General features: G+C 52.3%; 1 protein-coding gene across 1 annotated transcript in view; it reads right to left on the reverse strand.

The window, feature by feature from the left end:
* The window catches only part of LOC116818212 (transmembrane protein 176B-like), a 39,593-nt gene that overhangs the window by 16,416 nt on the left and 10,187 nt on the right, over positions 1-12,990 (reverse strand). The window contains exon 2 of the mRNA XM_075063416.1: positions 2,444-2,500. Within this exon, the coding sequence (XP_074919517.1) occupies positions 2,444-2,500 (57 nt within the window). The remainder of the gene's footprint in view (positions 1-2,443; positions 2,501-12,990) is intronic.

A 12,990-nucleotide genomic window follows, 5' to 3' on the forward strand; every position in this document is an offset into this window, starting at 1 on the left:
CAGCAATAGATGGTTGTGCAAATGTGGCTTGGTTTTCCATTCCCCCCCACAGCAGCACCTCAGCCTTGGGCCACGTCGGGCCGGTCCCCCATCGATTGCTGGTTGACTGCCGGCTCCTCGGTCTGATCCTATCGCGGCTGAGGGCTCTGTCTGACATCTACAACAGTTCAATAGCCATGGCCATGAGGGTGCCAAGCCACAGCTGTAACCCCGCTCGGACCTGGGCGGAGCCTGAATAGTGCTCAGACTCTGCTGTCGTGCTGTGCTGTGTGTGTGGCTGGGTGGGGGTGGGATTATTATTCTTACACCCTGAGCCAGTGCAAGTGTAGAGCTGCGGTTAACTATCCTGCCTGGGTAGGTGTAAGCAGAGTCAGGATGAGCTCTACCCGGACATCCTGGTTGGTGAATTGCAGAGAGTGTTGGAAAGGATTTCCAGTTGGCACTACCAACCAGCACTATAGCATAACCACACAGCACTGGGATAATGTGAAATTTTAACCAGTTCTGGGATGCGCTTCCAATTTCTTGTGGTATTGGGGACAGGTAGTGAAAGAAAAAGTTTGTCAGCCCATCTGATTGTGTGAATGGGAGTCTGTGGGAACTTGCTTGTGATGACAATATTCTCAACTCAAGTTGGATGGTACTTGCTAATAAAACCAGGGGCACGATGGGTTCCAAAACCTTGTGGACGTAGAGAGAGGTGGGGACTGAATGTGTACTTGATGCTATGGCCCCTTTTAGGGTCTGGAAACACTAATTAGCGCACCTCCTCTCTCACTGTCAAAGAGCAGCGGCTAATTTTGATTCATTAGGAGTCACTAGAGACTGCTGGAGCATGAATATGTTGCGACCATAGTGTGCCAGCACCGTGGCTTGCCTACATAAGAGCTGATGCTGAGCTCACTCAGTGCTGTGTTAACTAGTGGGGGTCTGAAGACTAGGTCAGTGCAGCAGAGTGAGCAGTTTAGAGCAGCCCATTGGATCAGGTTGAGGGAGTGAGCAGTTTGCAACGAGGAGCGGTCTGAGGAGCAGCCGCAGCTTGGTGTGGTGGAGCTGTTGCGCGTGAATGGTGTGGCATGCTTATAAGTTAATGGGAGGAGAGGCGGAGCAGGGCCCTGCTGCCCATGTAAGGTGCCCCTTAACACCCTGGTGACTCCCCCCCCATTTTCCACCCAGGCTGGGGGGGGGTATAAACTCTACAGATAGACTCTTGAATTCTGGGGTGGCATTGACCAGAGACTTTTGGGTTGTTGGACTTTGGGGTGATTGGACTTAAGACCCTCAGGGGAAAAGGACATTGCCAAACATACTTGGAGCTTAGTTTTTTGCTTATGGTTTGTGTTATAACCCTGTTTGTGGTGTTTCTCCAATGGGATGCCGCATTGATTCCTTCCTTTATTAAAAAGATTTTGTTACACTCAGACTCCGTGCTTGAGAGAGGGGAAGTATTGCCTCCTAGAGGTGCAGCGGAACCCCTGGATACTGAACCCGGCCCTTGTTGCTGCCAACTCAGAGGGGCAGAAGGGTTACATAGAGAATCCCTGAGACTTGGCTTGGCTACACTGGAGAGTTGCAGCGCTGTAAACCCACCACCAGCGCTGCAACTTACCGTCCACACTTGCAAGGCACATACAGCGCTCCATCTCCCTGGCTGCAGCGCTGGCTGTCCTCCTGCTCTGCCTCGGGTATAAGGATTGCAGCGCTGGTGATGCAGTGCTGCTCTGCAAGTGTGGCCACCAAAAGGGCTGTAATTGGCCTCCGAGGTATTCGGAGGTATCCCAGAATGCCTGTTCAGCCACTCTGCTGTTTTGTTGGGAACTCCAGGCTCCCGGAGCTGCTTATGTAAAAAACAAACACAGCTCATTTGCTCCAGCAGAGGCAGGCAGGGGGATTTCTTTGGAATGTTCACAGCTTGATAGTGTTTGTTTAAGGAGAGAAGCAGCAGGGCTGGGGGGAGGGGGGAGTCCGTTTTAGAGCAGCTGCTTATCTGGTCTGAAGGCTATTTGCATTTAGTGAATGAGAGAGGGGTGGAGGAAGGGGTCAAAACTTTTAAAATGATTGAAGGTTGGTGCTGTGTATCTTCCAGTCCTTAGAACTTGCAAGGCAGGGAGCTGACACAGTGTCATCTCCAAAAATCCACTCTCTCTGTCTCCCCCACGCTCCCTGTCACACTCTACCCCACCTCCCATTTTTGAAAAGCACATTACAGCCACTTGAACGCTGGGATAGCTGCCCATAATGCACCATTCCCAACAGTGCTGCAGTGTGGCCCCATTTGCAGCGCTGGTCGCTGTCAGGGTGGCCACGCTGCAGCACTTTCCCTACACAGCTGTACGAAGACAGCTGTAACTCCCAGCGCTGCACAGCTGCAATGTAGCCAAGCCAAATAATGAAACATTTTACACAGATCCCCTCAGAAACAACGAATCCCTTCTCACTGTACCTGATTGCAAAGAGTCTCCGAGCAGTTCCAAGTTGTTTTATCTGCTGCTGGGATTCCCTAAATTTTTAATTCTCATTTTTTCTTCTCATTTTTAGAGCAAAAGTTTATTCTGTTGGATCATCTGACTTCCACTCCGACTGGCTTTGTGGCCTAGTGTCAAAACTTGGTTTGGAGTCAATCCACCGCTGGGAATTGCATTTTTGCAACTGTTATTTCGCCTCTTAGTCCAGCCCTTAGTGTTTTTCCACATGCTGTTGTATACAGCTTGACTCTCAATTATTCAACAAAGGCAGAAGGCTCTTTTAACCAGAGAGAGATCGTGTGATGCTTGTTCACATCGCATTGTTCCCACTGCAGCAGTCAGCATTAGTTTCTTCTGCTCCTAATGAAAATAGCAGAGTAGGTTTGCTTATTGTCCTAGGCCAGGGGTTCTCCAACCTTGTGTTGTGGCTTGTAAGGGAAAGCCGCTAGATGGCCATGAGACACTGTTTACCTGAGCGTCCACATGTGCAGCCCTTCGCAGCTCTCAGGAACTGCTAATGGTAAGAATTCACTCTCTCTCTGCTACAAGTTGCAAATTGCTACAGAGAGCATCTCACATCCCTATGGTGTGAGAAACTGCTACCTGTAGGAATTTGCTTCATCTCATATATAGTAGTGTAACAAGTAGCACATCCCTACAGATTGCGGTTTCTTACACACGTGTGTGTGAAAATGCTCTCCGTAATCGTGCTACCTGCATCAGTGACACGTCCTTCTTTGCTAAAAAAGGCCATCTGATGTAGCTAATTCAAGCAGTCTCACATGTAAAACCAACCTGATAGCTTTGGTTGATTACAGGATGACTATGAGCCGCCAATGAGATATGGCCATGAAAAAAGCTAATGTGGTCTTGGGATGCATCAGGCGAGGTATTTCCAGTAGAGATAAGGAGGTGTTAGTACCATTATACGAGGCACTGGTGAGCCCTCATCTGGAATACTGTGTGCAGTTCTGGTCTCCCATGTTTAAGAAGGATGAATTCAAACTGGAGCAGGTACAGAGAAGGGCTCCTAGGATGATTTGAGGAATGGAAGGAGACTCAAAAAGCTTGGCCTAACCAAAAGAAGGTTGACGGGGGAATATGATTGCTCTCTATAAATATATCAGAGGGATAAATACCAGGGAGGGAGAGGAATTATTTAAGCTTAGTACCAATGTGGACACAAGAACAAATGGATATAAACTGGACACTAGGAAGTTTAGACTTGAAATTATTTGAAGATTTCTAATCATCAGAGGAGTGAAGTTCTGGAACAGCTTTCCAAGGGGAGCAGTGGAGGCAAAAGACATATCTGGCTTCAAGACTAAGCTTGAGAAGTTTATGGAGGGGATGGTATGATGGGATAGCCTAATTTTGGCAATTAATTCGTCTTTGACTACTAGAGGTAAATATGCCCAATCGCTTGTGATGGGATGTTGGATGGGATGGGATCTGAGTTACTGCAGAGAATTCTTTCTTGGGTGCTGGCTGGTGTGTCTTGCCCACATGCTCAGGGTTTAGCTGATCCCCATATTTGGGGTCGGGAAGGAATTTTCCTCCAGGGCGGATTGGCAGAGGCCCTGGAGGTTTTTTGCCTTCCTCTGCAGCATGGGGCATGGGTCACTTGCTGGAGGATTCTTTGTACCTTGAAGTCTTTAAACCATGATTTTAGGACTTCAATAACTCAGACATAGGCTAAGGGTTTGCTACAGGAGTGGGTGGGTGAGATTGTGTGGCCTGCATTGTGCAGGAGGTCAGACTAGATGATCATAATGGTCCCTTCTGACCTTAAAGTCCATGAGTCTATGATTCTTTAACAGGGTAACAAGCCTTGTGGATGGGCAAAGTGGTTGACATGGTCTATCTTGCCTTTAGTGAGGCTTTTGATATTGTCTCGCATGACCTTCTCATAAACAAACTAGGGAAATACAACCTAGATGGAGCTAAAATAAGATGGGGGCAAAACTAGTTGGAAAACAGTTCTGACAGTAGTTATCAGTGATTCACAGGCTGAAAGGGCGTAACGAGTGGGGTTCTCCAGGGATCAGTTCTGGATAAGTTTCTATTCCAAATCTTAATCAATGATTGAGCTAATGGCATAGAGGGTACACTGATAAAGTTTGTGAATGACTGCCCAGGAAGGAGCACTGCGGAAAGGGGTCTGGGGCTCCTAGTGGACCACAAGATGAATATGAGTGAACAGTGTAACACTGCTGCTGCTAAAAAAGAACATCACTCTGGGATGTCTGCTCTGCTCTGCGCTGTTATGGCCTCAATGTGTGTGTTGTGTCCAGTTCTGGGTTGTCACATTTCAGGAAAGATGTGGACAAACTGGAGAAAGTCCAGAGAAGGGCGGGTGGGGGGCGGGGGGAATGTAAAGTCTAGAGAACGTGACCTATGAGGGAAGATTGAAACATAACAATTTTCAAGTATGTAAAAATCAAGTAGCATCTTTTTACAACAGCTGTTTCTTACAATCTATACGTATCACTCACTGCTACAGATGGCACATTTCTACGCGGAGCAATTTCACATAGATTATGGTGCAAATGTAGGCATTTGCTACATCAGGTAGCAGTTTACCACAATGGCAGTTTCTTACAGTCTATACATATCAATAACTGTTACTGGTTGCACATTACTACGGGGAGCTGTTTACTACACTGCACCTGTCCCACCCCAGCTCGCTGCGGCTTGTTCCCAGACTGCAGGGAGCGGGCTCGGGGCAGTGCAAAGTTCCACTTCTCTGCTGGGGTTTGCCCTGGGGGCCCCCGCTGGAAGCTGAGCAAGCTCCAGGACTGTGCCAGGCTGTGAGGCCCTCGAGCAGGCAGCCTCTATCCAGCCAGAGCAGTGGGGTGCCCAGGCTCTCCCCCGCGTGTGGGGGGCTCGGCCCAGAGACAGCCCCACAGGGAACCTGCAGCCCAGGCCTGGCTGGGTTCTCTTCCTCCCTGGAGAGCACCCATTGGGGCAGGCAGGGTTGTGGGGGCCGCCCGGGTAGGGACACAGGGAGTCCGGTGCAAGAAGCGAGGTGGGGAGCTGGGGGTGCAGCGGTGGGGGGGGTTACCCTGTGCACCTGGGGATCATGAGCCTCCCTGGCCCATGCCAGACGTGGCCAGCTCCGGCACAGGCTGTTCTGGTTTGCAACCCAGGAAGGGGCAGGCCTGTCCGGATTCCCCAGGGCTGGCAGTGTGGGGGTGAGTGGGGCAAAGCCGGCCCCTAGGAATGTGACTGTTACCATATGATCCGTGCGTTCACACAAACACGGAGCGGACCCCAGGCCATGGCTGGTGCAGAGGTCAGGCAGGCTGAGCCGAGCCGTTTGTTGTTGCAGGTGGCGTTCGAGGACGTGGCGGTCTGTTTCTCCCTGGAGGAGTGGGCAGCGTTAGCAGAATGACAGCGGGAGCTGCACTGGGACATGATGAAGGAGAATTACGCACTGGTCACCTCACTGGATGAGGATCTCTGCCCGGCCCTTCGTTAGCAGCAGCATCTCACACACCCTTGTGCTGGCTGTATTCCTGGGGTCTCCCGTTCTTTTACCCCCTGTATTGGATTGCTTAGAACAGTGGCTCTCATCCAGGGGGTGTGCAAGGCTCTTCCAGAGGCTACATCAACTCAGCTAGAGATTTGCCTAGTTTTACAACACAACAGGCTACTAGCAAAGTCAGGACACACTAAAATATCCCACACTGACTTGTCTATACTGCGCTATATGCTGACATGGAAGTACAATGTTTATATTCCAATTGATTTATTTTAGAATTCTATGATAAAAAGGAGACAGTCAGCAATGTTTCCATAACAGTATGGCTGTGACACTCTTGTACTTTTATGTCTGATTTTGTGAGCAGGTAGTTTTTAAGTGGGGTGACACTTGGGGGTGCGCCAGACAAATCAGACTTCTGAAGTAGGGACAGTGGTCTGGAAAGGGGAGAGCCGCTGCTCTGGAAGGCCAGGGCCGCAGCTGCTGTAACCGAGAGCAGATCTTGGGCCAGCTCCATGTGATTCTCTCGCCTGTGCCAGGCTACAGAGCAGCCATGTGGAGATTGTCTCTAGGGTGGAGCGAGGGGAAGGGCCACACATCAGGGATCTTGGGGGGAGATGCCCCCAGCACAGGTGAGTGATGCTGGATCCCCCAGAGGCAGAAGGAAGGAGGAGGGTTGGAACATCCTTGGTACTTCAGCTCCTGCTGCAGCTGGTTCCACCTGGTCCCACCCAGCAGTTTGCCATGGCCAGTGAGGTGATGCCCCGTTCTGTGCCGGTGCCTGGCACCCAGAACCCATTGCTCCTGTCACCTGCCCTCGCCCCCCAGCTCCTGGCCCGTCTGTGCTGCACACACAGCCCGCTGTGGGGAGATGCGGCCGGCATGTTACCCAGGGCATCACCCCCAGAACTGGAAGAGGAGTCCAAGCCATCGCGGCTCTGAGTCAAACAGCCCCTGGCGTCTGCAGGTGGACAAGGTTGGGACGCTGGTGGTGTCACTGGTCCTGCTCCATCTCTGAACACAGTGCGGGGTGGGAGGGGCACCTGCTCTGGTCAGCCCCTGGGCCTGGCAGCTGGCAGTGGGGGGCCTGCAAAGAAGGGAAGCCACTTCCCTGATCCCTTGGGGGCCTGGGAAATGGGGCTTCGCAAAAAGCGGCTCCTTGTGGGTGAGAGCCATTGCCTCCCATGCCAGGCAGGAACAGGGAGGGGGTACTTGGCAGCCAGGAGAGGGGCTGGGTCAAGTGTGAATTTTGGTATTACACTACCGGGGCTCCAGCTCTACGGTGGCTACAGTTTCAAGCTTAATAGAGGCAAAGTCACGTCTGCTACTTGCTTCCAAGTTCCAGCCTCTAGGCAGACAGACAGATCGAGGGTAGTGACCACATGCACAGTCTCAGGTATGAGGACTTGTCTGTCTGTTTGACAAGTGTTATTAAACTTGCAATGAAAGTTACCCAGGCTACATCGAAATTCCATACAGACCTATGCACTAGTTACAAATACAGTTATACTCGCACCCTCCTGGATAGACTTAGGGTCCGATGGGTCTCTTGTGGGTCGATCACCAGTAGAGGGATGGTTCCTGCTGGGGTTTTCCCATGGAAAGCCCAATTTTCCCGCTCTGGGCACTCCCTTTCTATAGTGAGATTCTGCCTAGACCTACATTCCGCACATGGCCATAACAGTGTCAACTCTCTTTTTTCCTATTGGTCTGGTGTCTCCTAGAGACTTGAGGGACGCCGATTTCTATGGGCTGTGGAGGTTCTCTTTATTCTCATTAGCATGGACGCACCACCTGTATCCCATGGGTCAGGCCTCCACATGCTGGAGACAGTTGGGCCTCTACAGCATTTTTGTGATTTAAAATTAATCTAATTTTTCGCAATGTCACCACTTGGTTCCTCTTTTTCCACAACCTCAGGGCATTGGGTTATTCTTCGGTCACTTACTTATGTTGGCATTTCTTGGTTCCAAGCCCTAAAATAGCCAAGCTAAAATCTTGCAGGCCTCAGACTACAGGCCTTGTGTTTCATCCCTACTTACGTAGATACGGAATACGTACTTATCCCTTCTGACTACTGATCAGTCTTATACTTCTATACATAAGAGTGGCCAGGTTGGGTCAGCCCAAAGGTCCATCTAGCCCAGTACCCTGTCTTCCGACAGTGGCCAATGCCAGGTGCCCCAGAGGGAATGAACAGAACAGGGAATCATCAAGTGATCCAACCCCTGTCCCCCATTCCCAGCTTCTGGCAAACAGAGGCTAGGGACACCCCATGTGTCCATCCTGGCTAATAGCCATTGATGGACGTCATTCCTCCATAAAACTATATCTAGTTCTTTCTTGAACCTTGTTATAGTCTCGGCCTTTCACAACATCCTCTGGCAAGGAGTTCCACAGGTTGACTGTGCATTGGGTAAAGAAATACTTCTTTTGTTTGTTTTAAACCTTCTGCCTATTCATTTCAGTTGGTGGCCCCCAATTCATGTGCTATGAGGAGTAAATAACATGCCCTTATCTACTTTCTCTCTACACCAGTCATGATTTTATAGATCTCTTTTTCCATTGGTATTCCCCCATAGTCATCTCCTTTCCAAGCTGAGAAAGTCCCAGTTTACTAATCTCTCCTCATACGGAAGGCCGTTCCAGACCCCTAATCATTTTTGTTGCCCTTTTCTGAACCTTTTCCAAGTCCATATATCTTTTTTTGAGATGGGGTGACCACATTTTGCACGCAGTAATTCAAGATATAGCGTATCATGGATTTATATAGAGGCAATATGATATTTTCTGTCTTATTATCTATCCCTTTCTTAATGTAACAGCAGAGTGAGGCCTACCCTGACATCTGGTGGTAAAATTTACGGGGAGTATGGAAAGGAATTTTAAATATTTGCATGGGCACACAAGGCAGCCTGGGATGGGTTTATTTTTGACAGCTCTGGGATCCCCCTCAATGGTTCTTTGTTATTGGGGCGGAGGATAAATAAAAGTGTTGCCCCACCTGATTATGTGAATGAGGAACCACGGGACAGACTTTATGACAGAGATGTCTCAATATAATTTAATTAAGTGACATTTGCTAGACAAGGGACATGGGTTCCAAAACCCAGTGAATTGAGAGAGGTTGGGACTGGTGGTGTGTACCTGATGGTATGTTGCCCCCACCCCGCCCCCCGCCTTGGAACAAAAGACCAATTGCATCCTTCTCTCTCCACTTGTAGAACGAGAGGAGTAGAGCTAATTTTTGATTCCATTAGGAGTCCCACATTTAAAGCTGCCGTAGCTGAATTCATGTTTGGGGAGCACATGGTGCACCAGCAACACTAGGGCTCCCCTACTAAGAGTTGAAATCACTAAAGAGCTGTTGGATTACTACTCAACTGAGAGCACTTGAGGGTTGCTGTGCTACACTAGTGGGGGGGGAGCCTGAGAGGGACCTAAGGGATCGCTAAGCAGCTCTGGCAGAGTGGAACACAGTTTGCAGCATGTTTGGGAAAAGCCTGTGGAGCGTTTGCAGGGATTTGCTGGAGTGGGCTCATGGGTTGGCTGGAGGAGCGGCCCACAGCTGGTGGCAAGTGGAGCTGTTCGTGGTGAGAGGCTGCAAGCAGAGCAACTCCAACGGAGGGTGGAGCAGTGGGCCTTGGCCCATGCAAGGTGCGCCCTTACCACTCTGTGTGGGCCTGACCAAACCCTGTATGGGGCCCCCCCTCCCCATTTCGCACACAGGCTGGGGGGAGAGGGCTAAAACTCTGCAGATAAACTTTTGAACTCTGGGAGGGGGTGGCACTGACCAGAGACTTTTGGTTGTTGGGCTTTGGGTGATTGGGGACCCTAAGGAGGAAAGGGGGACATTGCCAAAAGTACTTGGAAGTGGGGGTTTTGCTTATGATTTGTATTATAATCCTGTTTGTGGTGTTTCTCCAATGTGATGCCGCATTGTTTCCCTCCTTTATTAAAAGGATTTTGCTACACTCAGACTCCGTGCTTACGAGAGGGGAAGTATTGCCTCCTAGAGGCACCCGGGGGTGTGGTATGTAAGTATCCCAGGTCACTGGGTGGGGGCTCGAGCCAGTTTTGCATTGTGTTATTGGAATGGAACCCCTGGATACTGAACCCGGCCCTTGTTGCTGCCAACTCAGAAGGGCAGAAGGGTTGCATTAATGATTCCCAATGTTCTGTTCGCTTTTTTGACTGTTGCTGCACATTAAGTGGATGTTTTCAGAGAAATATCCACAGTGACTCCAAGATCTCTCTTGAGTGGTAACAACCAATTTAGACCCCATCATTTTATATGCGTATTTGGGATTATGTTTCCCAATGTGCATTATTTTGCATTTATCAACATTGAATTTCATCTGCCATTTTGTTGCCCAGGCACCCAGTTTTGTGAGATCCTTTTGTAGATCCTCACAGTCTGTCTGGGATTTAACTATCTGGAGTAGTTTTCTAGCATCTGCAAATTTTGCCACCTCACTGTTTACCCCTTTTCCCAGACATGGGTGGAAAGTTTGTAGAAATTTTGGTGGTGCCCAGAACCCTCCCCCTCAACTCCGCCCCCACCTGCCTAAGGCTCTGGGAGGGGGCTTGAGGGGGGGAGTCTGGGGTGCAGATCCTGGGCTGGGGATTAGGATGCCGGAGGGGTGCAGGGTGCAGGTTTTGGGATGGAGTTTGGCTGCAGGCTCCGGGCTGGGGCAGGGGGTGGGTGTGCAGGAGGGAGTTAGGGGTGCAGGCTTTGGAACGGAGTTTGGGTGCAGGCTTTGGGCTGGGGGTGGGGGCATAGGAAGGGGTGAGAGATGCAGGCTCTGGGAGGGAGTTTAGGGGTGGGAAGGGGTGTGTTGGAAGGGGAGGGGGTGCACCCTCTGGGAGGGAGTTTGGGGATAGGAGGGAGTGCAGGGGTGAGGGCTGTGGGGCTGAGGATGAGGGATTCATGGTGCAGGAGGGGGCTCAGGGCTGGGGCTGAGGATTAGGGTGCGGGGGGATGAGGGCTCTGGCTGGGGCTGAGGATTAGGGTGCAGGGGGATGAGGGCTCTGGCTGAGGATGAGGATCAGGGTGCAGGGGGATGAGGGCTCTGGCTGGGGATGAGAATTCGGGTGTTGGGGGATGACGGCTCTGGCTGGGGATGAAGATTAGAGTGCAGGGGGATGAGGGCTCTGGCTGGGGTTGAGGATTAGGGTGAAAGGGGGATGAGGGCTCTGGCTGGGGATGAGAATTCGGGTGTGGGGGGATGAGGGCTCCGGCTGGGGATGAAGAATAGGGTGCAGGGGGATGAAGGCTCTGGCTGGGTCTGAGGATTAGGGTGCAGGGGGATGAGGGGTTCGTGATGTGGGGGTTCTCAGGGCTGGGTCTGAGGATCAGGGTGCGGGGGGATGAGGGCTCTGGCTGGGGCTGAGGATTAGGGTGCAGGGGGATGAGGGCTCTGGCTGGGGCTGAGGATTAGGGTGCAGGGGGATGAGGGCTCTGGCTGTGGCTGAGGATTAGGGTGCGGGGGGAAGAGGGCTCTGGTTGAGGATGAGGATCAGGGTGCAGGGGGATGAGGGCTCTGGCTGAGGATGAGGGTTTGGGGCGTTGGAGAGGCTTAGGGCTAGGGCACAGTAAGGGCAGCCTGTCTTGCCATTAGTGAAGGGCAGGCACTAGGACCTTGGGGCAGCAGACAGCAGTTCTGCCGGGAATCGCTCTACTCCGGGAGCAGGAGGGAGAGTGCGCGTGGCGCGGTGGGAGGGACACGCAGCGGGAGGGGTGGCACGTGGGGCCTGGGACCTGCTCCAGGCAGGGACGTGGCAGGGGGGAGGCCCGCGGGGGCCGGGGCCCGATCCAGGCAGGGCCAGGGGAGAGACCCAGCTCCAAATATTGCTGGAGCAGGGCACCCGGCCCTGAATATTCCTGGAACCTGAGCACCACAAATGTATACAACCTGCTGCCTATGTTCCCAGATCATTTATGAATACGTTGAATAGGACTGGGCCCAGTACAGACCCTGGGGGACACCACTATGTACCTCTCTCCTACATACAATGATTATACATGACATGTTAATTAATCAGAACAGCAGACAATAAATGAATGATAACCTGTAGCCAATGACTTTAGTTTGGGGGTCCCAGACCAATCCCTCCATCCCTGCGGGAGGCCAGCTCACGAGGGCGCACGGCAGTGGGACTGCAGCTGTTCCAGCAGCTCCTGGTGCCCTTCCTGTGGTCCCCCAGCTCCAGGCAGGTCCAGTGACATGTTCACTCTGGGCAGGGGCGGCTCCAGGCACCAGCGCAGCAAGCGGGTGGCAAGCCGTGGGGGGCGGCAGTCAAGCTGTCTTCGGCGGGGCGCCTGCGGGAGGTCTGCCGGTCCCGCGACTTCAGCAGCAATTTGGCGCTGGGTACACTGAAGGCGCGCGACCAGCAGATCACCCGCAGAACCGCCGCCAAATCCGCCAAAGGTCGCCTGACTGCCGCGCTTGGGGTGGCCAAGAACATGGAGCTGCCCCCAACTCTGGGTGTGAGCCAGAGAGGGTGCAAGCCAGTGCAGAGCCCTGTTGGCTGCAGGGGCCCTGGGTGAGGCCCTGAGATGCTAGTGGGGTGAGGGGGAGGCAGCTGTTGGGGAGGGAGGGGGATCCAGCAGCTGGGCCAGAGCCAGTAACTTGGGAGGGTGAGGGGGGAGATCTTGATTATCCTGGCAAAGGGAATGAGATCCCAATGGAGCCAGCATGCTGGGTGACAGCGGGGCCCAGGCATTGCGGGTCCAAGACCCCTAGGCTCCCATAGCTGAAAGTCCTCAAGGCCTGGCTACCCCAAGCTTTTGGGGGAATGTCACGGAGTCCCCGGGCGATGCTCTGGAATTGCTCCCCACAAAGCCAGTCAGGACTCTGGGGAGCCTTCTCTCCCTTGGAGCAGACTTGTTCAGGGCAAGAAGCTCACACGTCTTCACCTCCTGGGTCTCTCCTTGGAGCATTCAGCATCCTCTGCCCCTCCATGCGCTTCCCACAGCGAGCCCACCCAGGCGGGGTCCTGGGGAAGCCATAGGGTTCTGCACCCCCACTTTGCAGTCAG

Source organism: Chelonoidis abingdonii, chromosome 2 (assembly GCF_003597395.2).
Source record: "Chelonoidis abingdonii isolate Lonesome George chromosome 2, CheloAbing_2.0, whole genome shotgun sequence".
Taxonomy (NCBI): Eukaryota; Metazoa; Chordata; order Testudines; family Testudinidae; genus Chelonoidis; species Chelonoidis abingdonii.